Source organism: Grampus griseus (genome assembly GCF_964374135.1).
Source record: "Grampus griseus genome assembly, chromosome: 8".
Classification (NCBI taxonomy): domain Eukaryota; kingdom Metazoa; phylum Chordata; class Mammalia; order Artiodactyla; family Delphinidae; genus Grampus; species Grampus griseus.
In genome coordinates, this window is record NC_139002.1 from 26,316,949 (window position 1) to 26,343,293 (window position 26,345).

Consider the following 26,345-nt stretch of genomic DNA (forward strand, 5'->3'; position numbering starts at 1 on the left):
AATAGGTAAAAAAAGTGCTGACCATGCAGACTTTGAGTACTAAGCTTCATTTCACAGTTATTGCTCACTTTGAAAAAGTAAACTGTCATTCAGACGCCAACCAAAGTGCCATGGGCATTTTGTTTATCCAGTCAGTGGCTAAGAGTCTGATTATTTCAGGACTCAGACAAGCCCAAGTCCTTGGAGTTTAAAAGTTTCAGACGCTGAAATATGCCGAAACCATCAAAATACTACCCAGGGATTGTCCTGTTCAGCTCTACTGCTTCAACCTCTCTTGGAAGATAAAACTCAACAAGGGTCTAAATATAATCAGATCTAGTGCTGACTATAATCTGATGATCCAAACAGATATGAAATCTGCTTACTAGGCAGATGTTTGGCAGATAATGACTGCCATGTCATCAATGTTTATGATGAACTACATTCCTAAGCTAGAGGTATAGAATAATCACACTTCTTTCTGCAAAAAACATGCAAGTCAAAGAATACTAATACTGCATGACATGAAAAGTCTTATTTTTTTCATTTAACTCTACCTGAGCACATTTTTTAACCTAGGTATCACTCCATTATATAATATCTATTATATTGCTTCCTCATTCCTTCTAGTAAATTATTTAATTACAGCATAATTATGTATGATCTGTGAAGAGAAATGTATACCCTTACGAACATAACTATTTCTATGATAATCATGACTTCCTTCATATTCGGAAATCATATGACTAGCAATGTCTTTGCTGTTCCCAGACTCTGCAGCATAAGTTAAGCTGTTGGCAGTGAGGATGGCTCACTCCGTTCATAGCTGCCTCACCCATGGGAGCCTGGAGCATACAAACATGACAGTGGACAGGCAAACTAGGTCAGCCTAGAGACAGAGCCCTGATGAAGAAAGAACACTTTGTCATTTCTAACACAGGTCTATATTATATGAACTCACAACACAGTCAGGAACTAAACAATTGGTGACAGGAGGTAAGGTTCAAGAAAACCAACAGGAAATTGCTATCAGCCACCACTTACAAGCCACAAAGTACGAAACATATGGAAAGCAAAATAGGAAATAGGGAATCTATGTGAACAACATTGTATATTGCTAAATTGCTTTACTGAACAATTCATGGACATGTTGAAAGACACATCATGGTGAAAAGAGCTTAGGACCTGAAACAGGAAAACCAGGCACTAAAATAGGTGATTACAAGCTTCTTGACTTTAGGCAAGTTACTGTTCCCCTCTGAGCTTTGGTTTTCCCATCGTTAAATTGGACCTCCTTACTTCATACATTTCCTGAGTGAATTAGGGTGACGAAATGAGTATTATAAAGCATGCTTTGTAAGCTCTAAATAGATATCACTTATTTCTTGTGGTTTTTCTGTATGGAAAGTATAGATTAGCACATCATTCTCTCATAGTCCTGAAGTGGGGAAAATCAAGAAGAAAAAAAATGATGTCACTAATGTTTCGTGTTTTTAGATGTTAAAAAATGCATCTGGTGAAAGCCCCTGGTTTTTCAAAATTCTCTTCAAATCTGCTCACACTAAAAACTAACTAATCAAAATAAGCCATTTATTACAAAATTGGTTATAATAATGTGAATTGATATAGAGGTCATTGCAGAAGACCTCCAGCAAAGAACATTAAACTTGCTCACATTAGAACCAAATTTTTATCTATGTAGTATTTCTTAGCCATTTGTTTGTCTTACCTACCTAACAGAAGATTAGGGGAAAAGGGGCAGAGAGTAAAATGATGTAAAAACAGTTGCCTACAGAAGAAGGGAAATGTTTCTGGCACAGTATTTTTTTTCTCAAATTCTTTCTAGAATACTACAAGAGTTTTAAGTATCTTGCTCTGGCATTCAGCTATACAAATATCAAATGTTGACCCACACAAATCATGTACACACATTCACACCAAACCACAGAGAGTTTTAATGATATGATGCTTAGGAACAAGGTAATAATTAGCTATCATTCACTATTTTTCAGTCTTAAAAAATCATTTTAATTTCCTTGCATGCATAAGGGCTCTTAATTGGAATTTCCAAGGCAAATTCAGTGCAGGGGCATCCATAATTGGCATAATACATATTAATCCATAAATTATTCATTTAAGTAACAAGTCTCTGTAATCTCTAGGCATTATAAAATATAAGAACAACATATGCCACATAATCCAAGGTTCTATATGTTATTATTATTTGTTTTTATCCACCAATATATCTACATCATTCATACAGACCAAAAATATTAAATAATTTACTGTGTCTACAGAGATCTTCATATGACTGTGTAAGACGTGCCCAGACATACACATTTCCGTATAGTCGTCAATATATGTCACAGCATTGTGGAGCCAGACACCAAATTTGATTTTAGGAGCACCAAGAGAGCTATCCCCATCCTATCCATCCCCTCAAGGCTCCCTCCAAAACTTACTTTTCACTCCTGCAGAGGCGCTTAAAATAAAAAAAAAAAGAAGTACTTTTCAATTAATAATTTAATGTAAGGTATGTAAAATGCACATAGTCCAATTTGTCTGGTGGGAGAGACTCATAGCAGATTTTTGTGGCAAGGGGTTTTGCTACAGGAATCAAGAGAGAAAGAGATAGAGATAGAGAAAGAGATAGAGATAGAGATAGATAGAGATAGATAGAGATAGAGATGGGGAGGGGGGGAGAGAGAGACTGAGAATAAAGACTACCAAAAGTAAATACTTTACAATTTTTTCTCAAACTTAATTCATAATATATCAGAGTTTACACTAGTATAAAATGCCAAGGCAGAAACTGTGATATGCTTGACATTGATATGATTTTGCTTTTGTTTCTACTAGTTACTCTGGAAGAGCAAAATAATAAACTTTGTTACTTTAGGTTTTTAAGATGTTTCTAGACAGTCATATCTTGATTTGACTTATAGATCACATAAAGTGGCTGAATACGTTATCTAATGGCTAAAAATTGTTGTTCTGATCTTAATTTTAGATTCACATTTTATAGTTTTATAACTGTAACATTTTAATTGACCTGTATTTGAAAGTGTATTCTTTGAAAAATGAAAGTGTATTCTTTGAAAACTTATGTCTCTTGGGGTAACTTGTAGTAAAATGCTTTTTCCAACTACATATCCAACGGAATTGTTCATTTCATTATAGTCATCATTAATGCCATTGATTAATATATCCCATTGCTATAATCAAAATAACTGGGTATCTATGTTAACTATGTATTTGAGACTGAGATATTTCTCAGTAGTCAAGAATGCTAAGTTAATGGTGGAAAATTATATTTACAACTTAAAGTAGTATTTTATTTCCTCCATCCTCCCCCACTCCCATCCCAAGAATGCAGCTGAATAAGGAGACAACTGCCTAAGTGCTTAAAGAACCAGCAGGCAGCACACACCACAATTCTCACAGCTAGCCCCTTGCAAGCTGTGGAAGAAGCTCACCCATTCTCTTTCAGCAGAAAAGTTAGGTTTGTACTTTGCAAGCACACTTTTGGAGAAAGAACAATTCAGAGCAAAAGGAAAGATTGGTTTTCTTTGAAATGTGTTTATAATGGCAATGAGTTAACATAAGAGGGGGGAAAAAAAAGGGAGGCTTTATAGCTTGCAAATGATGTCATGTCTACAAAGTGTTTATTGATCTTTATATCAGGAGGAAACAATAAATCGTTCTTCACCAGCAACCACACTAGAAACTTCCTCATATCTGCCTGAAGTTTCAAATGGAATTACAGTAATATGTAGCTAAAATTTATTCTTTCCCTCAGTCTGTTCCATTACAACATAATCATCTCATCATTATCACTGCTTAAAATAAATGCCTTTGGAGGCAGATTCTTTGTTAAGGAGGCAAAAGACATTTTCATTACTGTGGCAATTTTTTTAAAAAGACACAATGAGAGTAAGTATACCTACTCCAGATTTCTACTGAATTAAATTTTTAAATTCAGAATCAGACAGAGTCATTTCTTTTCTGACCTATATAATCAATAATAGATAGATAGATCGATAGATAAACATATAGATTTCAAACATGCTATTAAAGTAAACTCAGGTTTATATCTAAATATATGATAAAAATACAATTTGTAAGGGTCTCTGCATTCTTTCCTTTCTGAAAACAAATAAATTCCTTAAGTTAGAAACCAAATATTTGTAACACAATATTCAAAAATCAAATTATCTCCCATACGCAAATTAAACCAATCACACAAGGAAAAAATGAAATTGGAAGACAGGCTCAGAGAAACACTGCACTGAGAATTTGGTCAACAGGCTTTAAAAGAGATATATTTTTCTTTTGTGGAGATCTACAGAAGAAAGATAAAATCTTTCTTAAATTTTATCCCTGAAATGTTTGCAACAGAATCACAAGAAAAACTGGTAAGGGGGGAGAGGGGGGCAGTGGGGAGCACAGATTATAAGTATTTTCTATAATTGAGACATCTCAAATTCCTGGCACAGAAGAGGCCAACAACAAATATCTGTTTAATAAACTGTTAGTTTTAAAAAATATATATATTTAGATCATGTAGAAAAAATGTATTCTTACTTGCTAATATATAATGTAAATTGACTAGTGTAGCATATTACAAGAGTATTTAAGGAAAATCCAGTAAAATACTGGATAAAAATCCAATAAAATACTTTTTATTTTTTAACCCTGCAGATGACTAGAGCCATTTTGTGCTCCATAGATCTTATGTTTTGGCTCAGGACACAATAAAGTCAAGCATGTATAGACGATGTATAGTAAATATATGATGAAGGAATAAAGGATAATAGGATATAATAATTATTTACATTTGTATAATATGTTTTGTCTATTTTGTTGTTCCTGTTACTGATTTTATTTTTCTAAAGTGCATTTGTATTTATCATCCTACTTCTTTCTTATTTGTGTAGTATAGTTAGTATAGTTGTGTAGTATAGTTAGAATAAATATCTTTATATTCACTCTAAATTTAATCATTTAACAAATACTGATCAGCTACCACATGCCAGGCACTAGTAGACTTGGGATTTGGAAGTATATAAAAATAGACAAAAATCCTTGCTTGCTGAAATTGAGTAAAATTCCCCCAGGAATGAAAAGGGAGAGGGCCAAAAAGCGCCGTTTGATTGTGTATGTCTTGTTTGGCCTTATTTTGCCTTCCACACCACCTTTCAACTGTGTAAAATATATTCAGTATAACAACAAAGTAGAGTCCTATTCACTTGGCTCCTAATACCTCAAGAGTTCCTTCCTTTAGAGACCTTTTCATCAATGTTAAAAAGAGGTCCAATGTTAAACAAAGTCATATCAGACACAGAGATGGTAAGAATATGGTTTATATACATAAAATATGTATCTCAAATTAACTTTAAAACTAAAAGAGAACAAGCTAGTACAAGCATAAATCAATTTACAAAGTCTTATCTTTAGAAGAATAAGAGTAAATCTGAAGTTTTCAAAAAGTGATTTACAATGGAATATACCCAAAAATGTACACTTCATGGTTTAAATACAAAATTTCTGAAGAATGAATTACTAACATTTCAGACCTCATTTGACATCCTATGGTCAGTGTAGCTACAACAGCTAAGGTATACCTAGAGAACTGCAATTTAAATTTGACAAAATTACTGACCAATGAGTTATAATGATAAAATCAAGATAAGATCGTGATAAATTAGGTGTAAATAAAACCAAAATCTGATAGCTGTCTTTGCACTATACTCCTACTATGCCATATTGTATTCCCCTTGGGTACAGAGAAATAAGTATCCTTACTTTTGGCAAAGAAGCTACAGAATGGCCCTAAATCAACTCTATCCTTTCCCAAAGCCTATTTATCTCATCCATCTACAGCTTTTTTGACTATTCTGTTACCTTCAAACATGAATTTCCATTTCTTTAATAAACTTTGATTTGGCCTCACAGGCCCTGCCAATTACCTCTCCTTACTTGTATTGCCAAATGTCTTGGAAGACAAATTTATGCCCATGATATCCTTTGTTTACTCATCATATATTCTCTCTTTATATCTCAATAAACAGGTTTCCTTCTCAGTTGCACGACTGACATCACTTCTGAAGGCCACCAGAAACCTCATTCGTACTGGGTTTGAAAGTACCAGTCTTAAATTCACATCATTTTTCAAATATCAACCATTACAACACTTGCTTCCAGCTGCTCTCCAGTCACCTCCCACCACACAACCAAACAAAAATGCATCCTAGCACCTACATTCTTCTGATTCCCTTTTCTATACTGCTTTTCAATTCTCTACTGTTCTTATTTTTCCTCTCTTTCAATAAGACAGCTTGTCAATTTTCAATATATTTGCTATTACCTCCATGAACTGCCCCCCAAACTCCAATGCTAAATCTTTAATGGTCTATTTATTGAGTCTTCTGCCTACAGTATGACAGGCACTGTGCTGAGGCTGGTGAACCAATAACACAAAGCTCACAAAGAACTCACAGTCCAGAGCCAACCATTTGCACCTAAATTCAAAAAATCCAAATTCAAGGTTATCATTATATTCCTTCCAAATACCTCCTTCCCATTGCTGATTTTTGCACTTTCATTAATGCCATCACAATTCTCAAACACACTATTGTAGGCAGGGTTCCCTGGGAAGCAGACTCTGAGAAGATTAGAATGCAGAAAGCTTATTAAGGGGTACTCTGGGGATCAATACCCATGAAAGAGGAAGAAGTTGGACTGTGATGCTATCTCAGTGGAGACCACCGCTGACCCTACGAGGAGTTCTACCTTCAAAGTTGGCTGAATTAGGTCAAAAGGGGCAAGTCTTCATATCCATATGCTGATTAGCCACTGGAATGGGGAATGACATTGGGCAAGGCATCTCTTTTCAGTCCAGGCAATACATATAGGAGACTGACAGCTGAGGGTCACTGTCAGCAGTACTCCTAGCATCTAGGGAAGTAAGTCCATCATTACTAAAGTAGGGGCATCTAGGCAGTACATCACAATGTCCACCACACTCAGAGGGGGTGAAATATACAAATGTGGAAGAAATAGAGTTTGGAGCTAAACAGACCAAGATTCTAATCTCATTCTCCATCAGTAAGTAATTAACTGTGATCACAGGCAAGTCACTCAACTTCTCTCAATCTCTCATAAGACTATTTTGAAAATTCAATGATACATATTATGAAAACACTTAATGTTGGATCCCCAGTAGTTGCCTAACACGTGTTAATTCTTCTTCTTCTACCCTGTAAGTTTTTTTTTTTAACTATGCTCTCTTTTCTAGGTACTAAGACTTCTTTCAAAATGACGTTTATTCAGTCAATAAAGAGGTACTGAGAACCTGCTTTTAGCCAGGACTATTCTAGGCACTACAAAGACCACTATGAACAACTCAGACAAGGTTCCTGCCCTTGCACAGCTTAAATTACAGTGAGGGAAGACAATAAATAAGTGAGTAAGTAATAAAAAGATAACTTCTGATAGTGAGTGCTGGTCGAAGTAAACAATGACGTTAAAGAGAATGGTTGGTGGGGGAGAGCTGCTGTCTGATGAGGTGACACTGAGCTGAAATCTGAAAGCCAAGAAAAGGCCAATCATGTGGAGAACTAGACTGAGGGGGTATTTCTGACACAGGGGATATAGAATACAAGTCCTGAGGCAAGATAATACTTTCCTGGAATGTTCAAGGAGTGTACTATAGAACCGTAAGTGTAGATTACAGTTCATGAGGTGAGGTCAGAGAGGTAGTCTCTTGGTACTTGTAGACCACAGTAAAGCATCACTCCTGCATTACTGTTGTGAGTATGAAAACAGAATAAAATGTGTAGAGCATTTAGTACAGTGCCCAGCACATGGTAAATCAGCAGTTATTATTACTAGCATCATCATCTTCATTACAGTTTCAACTGATCTTTTACATACAGACCCTTCGTTTGTCCATATGTCCTCCATATGTCCATATGCCAAATAAGGAAAGGTTGGGATAGGATGAAAAAGAGGGGCAAAAATAGCTGTCATGCACATTATTTGGTAACTTTTAAAAAGCAGTTTTACATTTTTTAAATCCAAATGGATCATATCAAATTTCTGTCTGAATGCCCCACTTCTTCTGTGTGTTTAATGCATATTGAGTGCATGCTAATGAGTCAACAAGTACTCATTTGCTAAATAAATGCTGTATGAATGAATGAATGTGAGGGGTAAGGTGACCAGTAAGAATACATTTATTTTTAAGATTTCTGGGAAGGAATTTCTAGGAGATTTCATAACTCTGAAATGTACACCCAAGATAGTTAAAAAATATTTCCCATAAAAAGCAGGAGAATGCTGAGCAACAACCATAAAGAAGGAAATTTCTATATGTTTTGGAAAAGATGTGGCTGGAGGAAACTCAAGTTACCAGGAGATGTGATTTACAATATACAGGTCAATAAGATGCTGATAAGAAGCAGTTAATAAAAGCCACCAAAATTAATTGATCATTTACTGTATTCCAATTACTGTGTACACATTATACTTTTAATCTTCATAATCCTATAAATTATTACCTTCATTTTATAAAGAAAATGAGACTTATAGAGGATTATCCAAGAATTCACAATATAATGACCAGGGTTAGTGTCTGACTCTAAAACTTGTGCTTTTCCCAGAATGTAGAGAGTGAAGGAATTTGAAACAATGCCTTAGTCCTCAAGCAATCAGCACAGCAGCATAACAAAGCAACTAGTAACAGACACATTGTCTTCAGTTCACTATTCACATTTTACTACATATTTACCCTTGAATGAGAAATTAGTCTTATTACATATGATTTCAGAGATGGGAAACAGAGCCAGAAAAGTTATTTCCCCGAAGTAAAATTAAAATAAAAAACAGAAGGCAGCATTAATTGCATTGTAGCCTCTGTCCACCAGTGCCCTTCTCCCCACCCATCCTGCACACACACATACACTAACAGGCATTTTTCAAGAAAAAACAAGACAAGCGCACTAACCAAATTATACACAGAACTCTAAAAGTTAAAAAAACAAAACAAAACCTTTTTTTTCAAATCATGCCTAATTTGTCTCCCATTGCCTGAGACTCCCTGGTGGAAGAGGAGAAACTGAGCACGCATATTAACTCTTTGAGACCGCAAAGACCATTTAGTTCTTTAGTGCTCCTATGTAGAGGAAATTTCATATTGTAAAGCATTTGATTATCTAAAACACTCCACTTACATGGTAACTAGCCTTATCATGATGATCATTTTTAAATGTATAGAAATATCGAATCACTAAGAAACAAACAAGTACTAGGGATGTAATGTACAATGTGATAAATATAATTAGCACTGCTGTGTGTTACATATGAAAGTTGTTAAGAGAGTAAATCCTAAGAGTTCTCATCGCAAGGAAAAATTATTTTTTTCTATTTCTTTAATTTTGTATCCATATGAGATGATGGATATTCTCTAAACTTATTGTGGTAATAATTTCATGATGTATATAAGTTAAATAATTATGCTGTACACCTTAAACTTATACAGTGCTGTATGTCCATTATATCTCAAAAAAAACTGGAGGAAAAAAATAATGAAAAAATCAATCAATCAATCACTCCAGTTACCAGGATGTCCACACATCTATAGCTCAGTGATAATTGACTCATAATGATGACACTGAGGCACTGAAACACACAGGAGAGTCTTTGGGACTATCAAAGACTGATTAACAAAATGAAAATTGTTTAACTCTTAAGGGTACTTTATTGAACTTCATCTACTCATGAATTGATACTGCATATGTTTTATTTAGACTGATTCACTGGAACTAATTTTTACCTTTTCAGATAAAAAAAAAAAATCTGCTATGTTCTCCAATACATTAGGAAATGTTTTGGTAGCCACCCATTACTCTAAATCCCATAGGCTCTCATACTCAAGAAGCAATGTACCAAGTCTGAGCCATGGAAACTTTATTGTGTAACAACTAGGGCCCATAAATAATGCATTGAATTATGTAATTGAATATTCTTATTTTTCAAGTATTAGTTCTAACTTTTAAAACATAATGTATATAGTAATCAAGAAGCTAGATCTGAGTTTCTCAAAGACCAACTAATTACCAGTCATCAGTCTGGTAGACGGGGACCTGTGGTACCAATCATCTATTCTGTGAGAAAGAATAGTGAAAGAACAGGACCCAGATATATATTAAATAAGCTTAACATCAGATCTCTGTCCAACACAAGAAGGCTAGAAATGCCGCTGAGTATTACAATCTGCCCCATTTGACATTCACTCTCATTATTTCCCAAGACATAACCCTAACCCTCTTCCATTAAATTGTCCCCTAACAGCTCAAACTCAATCTGACATATAGGCCTTTTAATATACAATAAATACTTTCACCATTTTATACCTCTACAAGTCATACTCATCCTCTCAGTTTAGGCTACAAATTCATCATCTCCAACCTCAGCTGGGCACTCAAAAAACAGCCAATAATATGTTCCAAGTCATACTAATCCTCTCAGTTTAGACTACAAATTCATTATTGTCACCCTCAGCTCAACCCTCAAAAAACACCCAATAATACATTAACCTGTTCCTGTTCAGTTTTCTCCCCCATTCCTTAAATCAATAATGTCTAACTTAAACAAAGCTTAAAGTCAGCAGAAGAAAGGAAATAATAAAGATCAGAGAGGAAATAAATAAAATGGAGATTAAAAAAAATAGAAAAAAAATCAATAAAACCAAGACCTGGTTCTTTGAAAGTGTAAACAAAAATGACAAACCTCTGGCCAGGCTGACCAAGAAGAAAAGAGACAGGACCCAAATAAACAAAATAAGAAATGAAAAAGGAGAAATAACAACCAATACCACAGAAATACAAATAACCATAAGAGAATACTATGAACAATTATATGCCAACAAATTTGAACACCTAGAAGAAATGGAAAAGTTTCTAGAAACATACAGCCCAACAAAATTGAATCAAGAAGAAATAAATAATTTGAACAGACCAATCACTAGAAGTGAAATAGAATCTGTAATAATAATAATTTTAAACACTCCCTATAAACAAAAGTTCAGGACCAGATGGCTTCACAGGTGAATTCTATGAAACACACAAAGAAGAACTTATACCAATCCTTCTCAAACTCTTCCAAGACATTAAAGAGAAGGGAACACTCCCAAAGACATTCTATGAAGCCACCAGCACCCTGATACCAAAACCAGACAAAGACACTACCAAAAAAGAAAATTACAGGCCAATATCTTTGATGAATATACATGAAAAAATTCTCAACAAAATATTAGTAACCCAAATCAAACAACATATAAACGACCATACACCACAACCAAGTTGGATTCATCCCAGGTTCACAAGGTTGGTTCAACATACACAAATCAGTTAATGTGATACACCACATCAACAAAAGAAAAGACAAAAACCACATGATCATCTCAATAGATACAGAAAAAGCATTTGATAAAATTCACCATCTATTCATGATAAAAACTCTCACCAAAGTGGGTACAGAGGGAACGTATCTCAGCATAATAAAACCACATATGACAAACCCACAGCTAAATTAATACTCAACATTGAAAAGCTGGAAGCCTTCCTGCTAAATTCTGGAACAAAACAAGGATGACACTCTCACCACTCCTATTCAACATAGTAGTGGAAGTCCTAGACAGAGCAATCAGACAGGGAAAAGGAATAAAATGTATCCAAATTTGAAGGGAAGAGGTAAAATTGTCCTTATATGCAGATGACATGATACACTATATAGAAAACCATAAAGACTCCACACAAACACTACTAAAACTGACAAATGAATTCAGCAAGGTAGCAGGATACAAGACTAACATACAGAAATCGGCTGTATTCCTTTACACTAACAATGAAATATGGGAAAAGGAATGTAAAAAAAAAATCTATTTTAAGACTTGCATCCAAAAAATCAAATACTTAGGAATAAACCTGATCAAGGAGGTGAAAGACTTGCTGAGAACTATAAAACATTAAAAAAGGAGACTGAAGATGATTCGAAGAAATGGAAAGATATGCTCTTGGATGCTCCTGGATTAGAAGAATTACTATTATTAAAATGGTCATACTATCCAAAGCAATCTACAGATTTAATGTGATCCTTATCAAATTACCCATGACATTCTATACAGAACTAGAACAAATAATCCTAAAATTTATATGGAACCATAAAAAAAACAGCATTGTCAAAGCAATCCTGAGGAAAAGAAAACAAAGCTGGAGACATAAGCCTCCCAGACTTCAGACAGTAGTACTAAGCTACAGAAATCAATACAGTGTACTATTGGCACAAAAACAGACATATGGATCAATGGAAGCGAATAGAGAGCCCAGAAATAAACCCACACACCTACAAAAAAATCTTCAACAAAGGAGGCAAGAATATACAATGGGAAAAAGACAGTCTCTTCAGCAAGTGGTGTTGGGAAAGTTAGCTTCATGTAAATAAATGAAGTTAGAACACACCCTCACACCCTATACAAAAATAAACTCAAAATGGCTTAAAGACTTAAAAATAAGACATGACACCATACAACTCCTAGAAGAGAACATAGGCAAAACATTTTCTGACATAAATAGTACCAATGTTTTCTTAGGTGAGTCTCCCAAGGCAATAGAAATAAAAGCAAAAAAACCCCAAATGGGATCAAATCAAACTTACAAGCTTTTGCACAGCAAAGGAAACCATAAACAAAACAAAAAGACAATCTACAGAATGGGAGAAAATATTCGCAAAAGATGCAACCAACAAGGGATTAATTTCCATAATATACAAACAGCTCACACAACTCAACAACTAAAAAAACAAATAACCCAATCAAAAAATGAGCAGAAGACCTAAACAGTCATTTCTCCAAAGAAGACATACAGATGGCCAACAGGCACATGAAAAGATGCTCAACATCGCTATTTATTAGAGAAATGCAAATCAGAACTACAATGAGATAACACCTCACAGCAGTCAGAATGGCCATCAGTAAAAATGTCTACAAATAACAAATGCTGGAGAGGGTGTGGAGTAAAGGCAACTTTCCTACACTGTTGGCAGGAACGTAAGTTGGTGCAGCCACTATGGAAAACACTATAGAGTTCTTCAAAAAACTAAAAATAGAGTTGCCATATGATCCAGCATTCCCACTCCCGGGCATATACTCAGACAAAACTATAATTTAAAAAAAACCTATAATTCAAAAAGATACATGCACCCTTATGTTCACAGCAGCACTATTCACAATAGCCAGGACATGGAAACAACCTAACTGTCCATCAGCAAATGAATATATAAAGAAGATTTGGTACATGTATACAATGGAATACTACTCGGCCATAAAAAGGAATGAAATAGTGTCGTTTGCAACAACATGGATGGACCTAGAGATTATCATACTAAGTGAAGTAAGTCAGAAAGAGAAAGACAAATATCATATGATATCACTTATATGTGGAATCTAAAATACGACACAGAGGAACTTATCTACAAAACAGAAGCTGACTCACAGACATAGAGAACAGACATGTGGTTACCAAGGAGGAGGGAAGGTGAGGGAGGGATGGAGGGGGAGTTTGGGGTTAGCAGATGCAAACTAGTATATATAGAATGGATAAATAACAAGGTCCTACTGTATAGCACAGTGAACTATGCTAGGAACCTACATTCTAATGATTTCCTTTAGGTATTTCTTATGTTCACTGAAGTTTGATAACCACTAGTTCAGATGAAGAACTGTTTAACATGCCTCAAATAAAGCCTGTACAGGAAGTGATTTCTCACTGTTCTATTTATAAGAATGCTCACTCTTTCTCAGTTCCCCACAACAGCCACAACAAATCTCCAGCCTTCAAAGAGACTTCCAGCTCCCCTACTTCCTAAATTACTCTAAGCTGAAATTTTCAACTTTATGAGATGCTCATAATTCTAGATATTCAGATCCTGTCCTGAAGTGATATTTGAGGAGCAAGATTTTTCATTCCATCTCCCAGCAGTGCATTTTTGGCGACAGTAGCCCACTTGCTGACAAACATTTCTCACCTGAGAGAGAACTGTACAGAAAATATAAGCAGACTTATACTGGAGATGGGAGGAGAGTTGTTACATTTACCTAACTTCTTAAAATATAAATAGGCCACTCAAGGAGTTCCAGAAGAATACTTTTCCATCTGCTCTCTTTTTTTTTTTTTTTTTGCGGTACGCGGGCCTCTCACTGTTGTGGCCTCTCCCGTTGCGGAGCACAGGCTCCGGACGCGCAGGCTCAGCTGCCACGGCTCACGGGCCCAGCCGCTCCGCGCCATGTGGGATCTTCCCGGACCGGGGCACGAACCCGTGTCCCCTGCATCGGCAGGCGGACTCTCAACCACTGCGCCACCAGGGAAGCCCTGCTCTCTTTTTAACACAACTTTATTCTGAAGTTTTGCTTCAGATGGCAGGTGTAAGTAAAATTCAAACAGGTTTGCATACTTGAAAGTATCTCTCACAGGCTGGGTATGAAATCTAAATATTTTGTTTGAACCAAATATAACACAGAAAAAAAATCAAACAAAAAAAGAAATAATATAATTGGATAATTAAATAAGAATATCCATTCATTCATTCTGAGCATTTTATTGAAAATCCATTAAGTATCAGGTACCATGCTAAATACAAGATAAACATAAGAGTACCAAGATTAGAGTAAGAAATTAAATAGAAGAACTTTGAATTTTGACCTAATCACTGGTTCATGCATCAAATAAGGGTCTGCAAAGAAAACCTAGTCAGCCCTTGTAAACATTCTCCCTACTTATGCCACTTAATTTTTTTTCTTCCTAGATGTGTGTGAAATTCACAGTTAACAATGTCTATATCTAGAGATCACCCACTTATTTTACTATCATATTCAATAAAACATGTAAGTTTTTAAACTTTTACCTTCAGCTCCCTATGACAAAGGCAAAAAGATAAAACAAAAGTGAATGAAAACAGCAATGATGATATAGAAGGGAAAAAAACACATAATAGCCCTCAGGTACTCTTCCCACACATCTCAGAAAACTTCAAGGTAGATAAATTATATACTAAAAAGGAATATATAATCACATCACCTCTACCTACAGACTAATAATCACTGATGTCATTTCCCATAGTCAAAATTTATCTTTAAAATGAAGGGCTAACAATTGAGCTTGTAGCCAAACAAGAATAGAGTGCAGTACACAAAATGTAAAAGTCATTAGCTGCATAATTCATTTTTTAATTTTTTTTTATTTTTAAAATAATTTTTACTGGAGTATAGTACTGTATAGCAAAGTGAATCAGCTATACATATACATACATCCCCTCTCTTTTGGATTTTCTTCCCATTTAGGTCACCACAGAGCATCGAGTAGAGCTCTGTGTGCTATAGTGTAGGTTCTCATTAATTATCTATTTTATATGTACTATCAATAATGTTTATATGTCAATCTCAATCTCCCAATTCCCCCCACCCCCCCTTTCCACCTTGGTATCCATACATTTGTTCTCTACATCTGTGTCTCTACTTCTTCTTTTTTTTTTCTTTTTTTTTTAACATCTCTATTGGAGTATAATTGCTTTACAATGGTGTGTTAGTTTCTGCTTTATAACAAAGTGAATCAATTATACATATACATATGTTCCCATATCTCTTCCCTCTTGCGTCTCCCTCCCTCCCACCCTCCCTATCCCACCCCTCTAAGTGGTTCTTGCATCTCACAGCATAAACCTTTGAACACTTGTACAAATTAGTTTGAACACAATGGATGGGGAACTCTTGAAATTCTCAGGCAAGTGAAATAAGCAGTTTCTCTTTCACCTAAAGTTTTTCCTAATTTAAAAGTAATTTGTTGTGAAATACTCATATTCTACCAAATATATATGTTCTAGTATTTTTATAGAATTTATAGTTGTGGTACTCATACTGCCACATAACATTCAGCAGTTTGATAGAAATGTTTGAATCTGCAATGATTACGAATACTCATGTACACACATGAGGCATAGCCAGGGAGCCAAAAAGGGAGTCCAGTTTTAATTTTTTTAATGGATTGACTGGACAATGCCAACAAAATTAACTCCTTATCAATTTTTTTTAGGTACATGACATCAGTTAACCTATGAACTCTTTTAATAAGGTTACTAGCAAGTAAATTATTGAGAAAAAATGAAAAATTTTAGATCATTTGGAGGCATTCAAATTTGATTGAAGTTAATGGATCTCAACTTGAAACTGTCATTTATTGAGTTCAAGAAATTTTACAAGGAATATTGCTCCTCTTTCACAACAAATTATAAGGTAGTCATTATTCCTACTTCACAAAATAGAAAACTAAGGCTCTGAGAAGGAAGGAGTTAGCTTTCCCAGGGCCTTACATATAGCAAGGGGCTCAGCAGGGAGTTATTCAATTTTTCTGTCAAACTTCAAATCTTTGTTCTTTCAGTTCTTCCGTGTTGTTTCTGATGACTAGGAATGAGGTGGAAAAAAGCAAAAGATGGCCATTAAATTCTGATTTCAGATGATAGTATCTAATTTCTAGAAAAGTGAAAACACTGAACTACTAGAATACATTTTGTTTGATTTTTAATTTTAATGAATCTATTGCTAAGAACTTTATTACCCATATTGAGCCCCAAATGTTTAAAACTTCAATTAAAACACATAAATTTATCAAATATCTAATCTCAAAACTATATGTTATATATTTTTCATTATTTACGTGTTAGTTACACTCACAATTTCTAAGGTTTTATTTAAGGCTTTACACATCAGAAAGTTAATTTTATTTAATACTAGGAGAGGCTAAATATGTATTTTTTATGTCCTTTCACTTTTTCATAGGCATGTATCAATACAATTTCCTTTCCAAAAATAATGGAAGAGTTTTTGGAATTTGCTACTTGAATTCAAGCTTCCCTTCCTTTTTTTTTCCTCACCGTTCTTTGTTTCTTGGACTATTCCCTATGTAAGTAGCTTTCCTCCCTTTATATGCCATCCTTCCAGTTCTGTTACTTTTCTCCCTGCCATTCTGCTCTCTATAGCTTCTGAGGTCTTCAAAGCCATCTGTAATGTTATAACAGCTAGTAGTTCTCTGACAAGAAACCTAGGAAAGCCTTGCCCCTGGGTTGGTCTCCTAGAATATCTCCACTGACAGACTGACATTAGCAAACCCAAAACCAATGTCAAAATGAGAGGGGTCTAAGCAACTCTCATTTATAAACATAAAATGGAAATAAATGAGACCCTAAATTCACCCTTGATGTAAAATACCCAACTGTTTTTCCATATGTGTTCCCAAGTAAATTATTTCAAAATAAATAATGTAATAAGTGATATATGCATCTTCAGCCAGGTCTTTAGGATTATTTTTATTTTTATGGCTGCACCCCAGAGATTCATAGTGAACAAAACTAACCAAAGTGGATGATAAATAAAACTTCCCCTAGACATCTCTTCAACAATTGGAGTTCTTATATTTTACCTCAATACAGTTTCCTTAGAATAAAGTCTATAATTAAAGAAGTTCCATGAGGTCAAAAAACAGGAAAGTTTTGTTTGGCATTTGTATCACCAGTGCTTTGCACAATACTTGCTACACTGCAGATGCTCAAATATTTTTTAACAACTAGGTGGAATAAATAGTACTTTGATGCCCTTACTTAAAAAAGTAATTTACTTTCCTCAGTTTAAAAACTCATAGTAATAGGTCCTTGCTTTTTATTTCATATGCCATTGTGACAGTTTATTGAAAGCTTGACAATACAATATGTCTTCGTAGACTATCAGAACAGGAAGGGACCCTAAATATAGTAACTTACAGATGAGTAGGATCCTAGACAGTAAAAGTAATATGCACAATTATATACAAGTATTTAGTTGTCCAAGGCACAATGAATGAGAACGTGGTATCCTGAATTCCAGAATTTTTTCAATTTTATTAATTCAATTTACTTTTATTATTAAAATAGTATGAAAGTATTATAATCTTTATAGCCAACATCAATGCACCTAAAAGTAACTCTTAAAATATCAAAAAACAAAAAAATATCAAAAAACATTGATCAAATTACTAGCTGAATTATTTGGCAATATCCTAGTATTTATTAAATTCACTTCCATTTCCCTACTTGCAAATTATCCTGAATAAAAAACAAATAAATCTCCAGTGATTGAGACAATATTCCACGAAGAGACCACTAAGAACACAGGAGTTTCCACAGCAATGCAAGAAGGTTTGCAACACTCAAAACAACTAGAAATTTCCATCTAAGAATGCTCTGGTAATGGCTGTTCTCAGAGGTTTTTGGGGTTTTGTTTGTTTGTTTTAAGTTGTTTAGCTCTAATGAAAGGACATTAGATAGCACATAAGTGTTTTCAGAGAAGTTTAGAATGCTGACAATGTAGGAGAACGAATCTACTGGAACTTTTTGAAGTAGTGTTCTAGCTTGCCAAACAAAAGAAAATGGGGGTGGAGAACACAGAAATAAGCCGCTGCTTTGAAATATACTCTCTGTTTTCCTTGTGTTACCAATTCTATTGGTGACATGATGGTTAGCCAATGAGAATTTGTTTATACATGCCTTATGAAGTTGGAATTGTTTACACTATATTCACATGTATGTTTTCAGCATAACAGCTGAAAGACCTTTTTCAAAATAGAAAAGGGGACTTCCCTGGTGGTGCAGTGGATAAGACTCCACGTTCCCAATGCAGGGGGCCTGGGATCAATCCCTGGTCAGGGAACTAGATCCCACATTCATGTCACAACTGAGAGTTTGCATGCCACAACTAAGGAGGCTGCCTGCTGCAACTAAGACCTGGCGCAACCAAATAAATAAATAAAATTTAAAAAAAGAAACAAAATAGAAAAGAATTATAGCATGGAAAGTACATACAGCTGTTGCATATTTTTGATTATCGCAATTATTTTCAATTTCAAACTTCTTATCCTGTACACCATTATCTGATTACATGCTTTTTATCCAGCAAAGAGTCAAAGTCATTCAAATTTTACCTTTATAAAAGGTAAAAATCAGAGACTATTTCCTACCTCTTATTTTGGCAGTAAATACTTGAGCTCAGTTTATTTTATCTACTTCTCACATAAGTTGCTGAGAATAGTCTTATGTTAAAGTGGCATTACTAGAGGCAGTGCCAAAAAATTTTTTAGAAATTTGTAAATTCTGATTCTTAGGCAAAAAGAAAACTCCAGGATTATAAAAACAATTCCCACAAAAAACTAATAATTATCTTTAGTAAAATCATATTAGATATGAATCTGTTATACTGAAGAATTAGTATATTGCACAAACGTTGCTTTGGGTACTGACATAAAACTACAGATGCACAGGATTCCTGGACTCCTTTTATAAAGGCTTATGTTCAACAATTTGCAACATCAAATAGTTCCTAAGATTATGCTTCCTGGTAAATATCTGCATTAAGAATAGCAAACAGTAGCTAACCCATTCTGAGTTTTGTTTCCTAGGTTATCAATGAAAGAAGTGGCTAAAGGTAAATTGAAGGGGAAATGCACAAAAAAAGGAAGATGACCGAAGGGTAGTTTCATTGCTAAAAGGTCATACTCCATTAATGCAATGGCCACAGGATATTTGTAGGATTGCCTGGTACCAGTTCCCAGTCTCTCTGGATCCCATTCTTTCTCAGGTCTGTCCTACCATAAACTATAAGTACTTTCAAAAGGGAGACTCAAGAGTAGGCAAACAAGATCAATGCTCCAATTCATTTTGGAAACTTTAAAGAAGTAAAAGTCTCAGAGATGGGTAGGTAAAAGTGCTGTCAATAGTTGAAGCCTTTGTAACCTATCAAGGTGAGAATAAAGGGTGGATGGTGGTTTGACACTGAGTCTCTTTAGGATTCTGTGTGCAATGGAGTGAATTCCTTCAAAACAGAGCTTACACAGTCAAAGACTAAAACAGAGGTCTGGCATTACTGCAAAGAGTAAAAGTCAAGAGTAGCTGAAATGCCTGAGCAGGAATGAGGCAGAAGTGCTCTGGAAAGATGCCTGGAACCAGGGGGAGTCTGGAGTATACCTGCAACTGCTGATACAGACATCCCTAAATGAGCACAAGTTTAGAGAGAGCTAGGAAGGCATTTATTCATTCAACAGATAATTATGAAGGGCCTAATAAAAGGAAACCATGAAAAAATGAGGGAGAAAGCACTAAAGAATCCAGGGAAAAGAGAGTGAAGGATGAGGTAGGGGTGTAAGAAATAAGAGAGAGACACCAGGGTTACTCACAGAAGAAGGTTGAGCCAATAAATGCCTAGTGACTAAGAAAAAAAGTATATGAAGTGGTGAGAAAACAAGGGATAAGAGGTTTCTTCATCAGAAGACAACTCAAAAAAGTATCTGACAACCAGTTTCCAAAGATTTGAAGAAAGGAATGCAACACAGAATGCAGTTAGCCTGCAGAATTCAAAGATGTCAGAGAAGGTCATGCTAAGAGCAAGAGAGTGTGGGAAAAGAGAGGAAGAGTTTCCTGAAAGGGAGTAGGAGTTCCTTTGGGATACTGGAGACCAGAGATGAAAGACATAGAAATGGGAACTGCGGAACACAGTGCCTGGGAAAGTCGGGGGGAAAGAAAACAGGTGGGCATGAAGGAGGACCTAGGGCCGTCAGGGTGACCGCGACGAAGGAGGGTTCAAGGCTGGAGGTGGGCAGACAGACCTCTGAATCAGGAGACCCCGGAGGAGTGAAGTCTTCCTCCTTTCCCGTACTCCAGTGCCCCCCTCCACCAGAGCCCAAGGTGCGGGTCTTGCCCCGGCCTTTGGGAACCGTAGGCCGGGCGTAGCAAGGCCCGGCCGCCCCCCAGCGGCGGGGCTTTTCGCACACGCCCGGGCTAGCGTGGCGCCAACTTGCCCGATCCCCTTCCTCTCTCCTGCGCAGCGGCCCTCCTTCCTCTCCCCGCTCACCGAGGGCGCCGTCAGGCGGCTGATGCTCTCTCCCAGAGAGTCCAGGTTGACCCGCCTCCGGCGCTGCGCTCTCCTGGCCCCAGCCGTGGCGGCGGTGGGGGCGGCGGCTGCCGGGGTCGGGCCGGCGGCGGCCGCCGCGCTGGGCTCGGGCGGCCCGGGCGGGCTCCGGCTGCCGTTCCAGCAGAGCCTAGACAAGGGGCACTCCCCCTCCTCCTCGGGGCTCGTCTCCAGGTAGTCGGAGCCCAGGGAGCTGAAGGACTCCGACGAAATCTTCCTTCGAGACATGCTGCTGGCGGCTCTGCGGCGGCCGAAGCGGCGGCGGGGGGGACGCGGGTGGCGGCGGCGGCGGCGTTAGGAGCGTTGGGGCCCCTGGGCGCTGCTGCCGTGCTCGGCTGGGAGTGAGTCCCCAGAGCCGCGGAGCCTCCAGAGCCGACTGCTCATGGCGGGAACTTGGGGCGCCGCGGCACCCGGGGCCCGCGTTTGGCGGTGGCTGCCGCCTCTGCTGCTGCTAGCGCGACGCCACCTCAGCGCCCGCCTCGGCGCTTCGCTGTGGCCGGCCTGCCGCTCGCGGGGAGGCTGAGAGTGTGCGACCGGGAGCAGGGCGGGGAAGCTGTGGCCCGCACGGTCGCGGAGGCAAAGGCTTCTGCCGCCTGCGCGCCTATCTCGCCCCCCTTCCCCTAGCTCCTCCCGCCCTTCTCCTCCCGCCTCTCTCCCATTGCTGCCCGCCTACTTCCTTCTCCCTTTAAGCACCCCCTCCTCCGTGGTCTCTCTCTCTGCCGGCATCATGTGTCGCCATCATACTCATTGGGAGTCTGCCTGGCTTGTCACCACGTTTCAGGAGCAACAAGGGCACTTCGTCGCCGTCCTCTGAGCGCCACCCCAGCTCCCACCGTCCCCTCCTCCTCCGAGGAGCGCACGTTGACATGGATCAGACCAAAGGGCCCCAAATCCAAATGCCCTACCCCTCGTCCACGGAAGAGGCAGCTGAGGAGCAGACTGGCCTTGGTGGGCGCTGGAAGGGAGAGGGGCGCGGGGCCGGGGACGGAAGACCACCCTCTGGAGCCACCTCGGGGAAGCCTCAGAGAGTTGAAGCGGGGGTTTAGGGTCCATAATTGACCTTCCCCTCCGAGTTTATTTAGGAATTTCTGAGGCCAAGGGGAAAGGCCGCGCATTCCAGTCCGCCCATTCCGGAGGAGTCGCTTACAAGGGAAAGGAAGGGTCAACATGTTGGCACCCATCCTGCTGGAGCAGCTTGTGAGGACGAGTGTTCTCCGCCTTGGTCGAGGCTGCGTGGGCTCGTAGCGAGCCCAGAGCCTGAAGGCAGTGAATGAGGACAGCGTCTCTTCAGGGGAGAGCCCTGTTGCTGAACATCAGCCGGCCTGGGCGCGCCGGGGTCCTGGCTCCCGCCGCCTCTGCACTGGTGCTGGACAGCTCCGCTTGCCACCTGCAGCCGCGTTTGCAGGCGTTGCAGACCCAGAGACAGTTCCTCTGCAGACTCCACTACCTAGGACCCGGGGAGTGATCCCCTGTCCTTCATTCTCCCGACTCTTTGCACCAAATATGCGATCTGTTTGCACTAGGCTACAAACGCTGCTCGGAAAGCTAAGGGGAGTGGAAGAAAGGCTTTTCAAAGCCCAAGAACAGCCTCGCAAGTTTGCGGTGGAACTGCTTCATTCCAAAGCTTGCCTCTTGGCATACCAACAGCCGCTCTTAGTGCCTCTCCCCACCGCGCTTGCTTTAGCTCCAGGAAAGCCTCAGATTTGTTCTGACATTGAGATGGAGGCAAATAAGGGTCCCTGGCTGTGATACCCCTGCAGCAAAGCAGATGAGAAGGCTCCCCACCCCTTCTCCGGAAAGAAAAGTTCAGAGCTTTAGTTCCTCAGAGAGACAGAAGCAAAATCAGTTTTTCTTTTAAAGGTTCTTCTAAGGTAAAGGAAGATAGGTTTCTGGATTGTATTTATTTTAAATTTAACAGACAAAGCAAAAAACCTTTGCTGTACCACGACACCAACTTGCTTTTAACTCTAAATCTTCCCAATTGTTTATGAGGACCCAAATAAATATAAATGCTGTTTGAAGATTCCATTTACATTTTGGAAAAATGCACTCAAATTGCTTCAGAGATATGCCTTAATCTCAGATTTGAAATAGGTGTTAAAAGATATGAAAAGTGTATATTATCACTCACATACTCCCCTTCAAATACACATATATACTCTTTCTCAGCCTGCTGAGTAAATTGCTAACTGCATAGTTTCTCCTCTTAGCAGAGGAAATTCAGGCCTCTTTTTAAAGATAATAATAATAGTTGATATTTGTAATTATTATTGTTTTGATTTTGTGGTGTATCTACCGTTGATTTCCCCATTACTTCACTTAATTCTATACAGTGTTCCACTGTATAGAATTCTATAAATTCTATACAGTGTTCCACTTAATTCTATACATTCTATTCCAGTGTTTCCACTGGAAATTAGACACAAATTATATTATTTATCAGAAAGGATAGTCATCAATTCTGCTAAAAGGTTTCACTGGCCTTTTTTTTTTTCCTAAAAATTTTTTTTGCAAATTACATTATTCCAACATTGGGAAAACTGTTTAATATTCTTCTTGTGTAGTATCAATCATAGCATAATAAACTGGAATTTTTAGTTCTCTCCTTTAGTAATAATGATATAACTGTCAAGTTCTTTAGAGTCACACAATTTTAGAGCTTCTATTCAGGATACCAAATAGCCTATGCCCTTCGCATCCTTTTAATAACTACTGCGGCACACACTCAACACAAAAGTTCTTTTTTGATAATGGCAAATAACCTTTGCATTGAACTTAAAACCAAAATTCATTCAAACTCGTCTCAAAATCAAAATGACTGAGTGCAAAGCAATGAGTATCATTTGTTTCCAAAACTTACAAGAGGCCCAGTGGTCTTCCTGTTTACACTGGCAGTTTATTGCCAGAAAGAATTCTGAACCTATGGGACATTTTTGCTTTGTGTGAACGATTTGAATCAGACTCTTTATAGGATATAGCCAGATGAAGTGGTCTTACAATTTTCTGCGTAACTTGATCATGATTTTCCCACTGATTTTTAAACTATAAATGGAGGCCTAGATATAGACAGTGTATCATCTGCATTACTTTAAAGAGTTTTCTTTGTATTTCTGTAAAGGAGCAAGGTTCAGAAGTTCTCAGTACAAAGAATGCTGTGTTCTATATTTGAATTAACATCTTTAGAAGAGAGCATAACCTATGCTCCATGAAACAAAAAATTTAAAGCCTTAGAGCTAGTAAAAGGAATCCAGATACTCTAGGAAAAGTATAGTCCACTGAAAATGAAAGATTTGTGCTCTGATTTTAGGGAAAAAAACTTGCATAGACTCATGCCCACAAATCTGGTCCTGCTGGATACATTGTGTTTCAATAAATTCCTTAAAGTGCAGTCTCCTATTGGAAAAGGAAAATGCAGGGATGTACTTCCTTTGTTTGTGAAGTCAGTGAGAGCATTTGAGGCCTCACTTCAAATTGATCAAGCATTGGGAAGGACTCTTTAAGAAAGAAAATTCCTCATCTTAATTTAGATGGTGACTATTTCCCCTTTAATCATTAAAAAAAAATGCTGTGTATATCTTACCTTCATATACAGCTTTGCTATTTTATAAACTCCTTTCACTTACATTGCCTCATTTAATTTGATTTTCACTCTGTCCAGAGAAGTAAAGAAAAATCACCTCTGTCAAGTTCAAAAAAGAATTGCCATCAGTCCTTACTCCCCAGATTCTTTGCACTTCAGAACTTCAAACTCTTTCCTAATTTCTTTTCATCCAAGTCTTGGGCAAGAAAACCTGCAACATCTATCTGCATAAGTGTCCCATGGAACAGAGCTTTTGCTTGATATCAGAAGACAGAGGAACTCACTCCCTGTAGTCAATCTTTACATAAATCTGGTAACCCACAGGAACTGTACATGTAATATTAAAGCAAGTTCTTCAAAGAAATATAGTAGCTGGTGAATTCTCAACTAGGACAAGTTTTTCTGTATCCCTAACTTAGAAAATTACACACACACATACACTCCACACCTGCAGGTTAACCCTATCTATGTACATGTTCCCTGAATGAGATCTGTCTACCTCTCCCACTTTCTCATAATCTCTTTTTTATAAGAGGTCAAACATACTTTCTCAGTGAAAGATTGTGAACAAATAAGAGCAGAGATATCATGTGTCATAGTCTGGCATAATTTTATAAGTAAAACTAAATATTAAGGAAAATATCAAAATGAGGAGAACCATCTGCTTTGTTCATATATAAATGGATACATGGAAGACAGTGCAACCCACCATCCTATGGTTATATTTCATCATAACACCATCAAGAAGTACTTCTTGCTTAAAACAAGAAGAAGGGTGGAGGGGAGGAAATAAAGTCAATGCAACACTTAGTAGATTTGTACCAAAAAGATACTTATGAGTTATAAGTGGGATGGCTGCCTCATTTTGATGCCACCATATCCAAGAAAGAAAGAAAAAGGGAAAGTAATCATTGTCTATTGGTGCCTCAGACAGACAACACTCTCCTCCTTAAGTGGCTTTAAATGGCTTTGTACTCTCAATCATGCACTGCAGAAGTTTATCCTCCTCTGAGGAGAGACCCTGTAAGTCAATGTCTCCTACAATCTCCAGCCTTTTTGTCTTCAGAATCATTAGCTCTCCACAACCTTTATTTAAGTTGGGATTCTTTTTCAGGTACTAAGCGCAAACTATATTGGAAGATTATTGTGTCTTTCTCTACATATTTTTAGAAATCACAGAATTGTTCTTACATATCTAATAAGAGCAATATTTTGTGCTAAGTGTTTCAATGTGGTCCTCTGTGTAGCTTTTAATAATTTTCCTAAATACTTCTTTCCACATTGTACCCAAACCTTCTGCCTTTCAAATTATTTCCAAACATTTGCCTTCCAAATCTATTTAAGTAAAGATGAATTAACATTTGTCGAGAACCTACTATGGACCAGGGTCTTTTTACCTGTTGCTTCATTTAATCTTTACAATGCCAAAATAAGAAGTATTTTCCCAGTTTTACAAATATGAAAATTTTGCACATAGTTTAAATATTTTCCTCAAGGTCATGGAACTGATAAATATTAGTCAGAATTCCAGTCCTGACTCATAAGCCTATGTACTTCCATTGAACGCTGTTTCCTGCCTTCCTCTTGTAATTGACCTCAAATGTCCTAAAAACACAGAGAAAAACAAATCTGATGAATTAAAATCACAATGTAAGTGGTTTATTGCATTACAAATAAATATTACACATTGGAATTATTCCCTGGAACATAATGTCATGGAAAAGCACTGATCTGTGCAGAAGCTCT

The 26,345-nt window shown here is 37.5% G+C and overlaps 1 protein-coding gene across 1 annotated transcript in view; it reads right to left on the minus strand.

Moving 5' to 3' along the window:
- The window catches only part of GUCY1A2 (guanylate cyclase 1 soluble subunit alpha 2), a gene marked incomplete at both ends in the record, with an annotated part of 429,067 nt that extends 407,820 nt beyond the window's left edge, over positions 1–21,247 (minus strand). Inside the window, one exon of the mRNA XM_082659927.1 lies at positions 20,963–21,247. Within this exon, the coding sequence (XP_082516053.1) occupies positions 20,963–21,247 (285 nt within the window). The remainder of the gene's footprint in view (positions 1–20,962) is intronic.
- Positions 21,248–26,345: the final 5,098 nt, after the last annotated feature.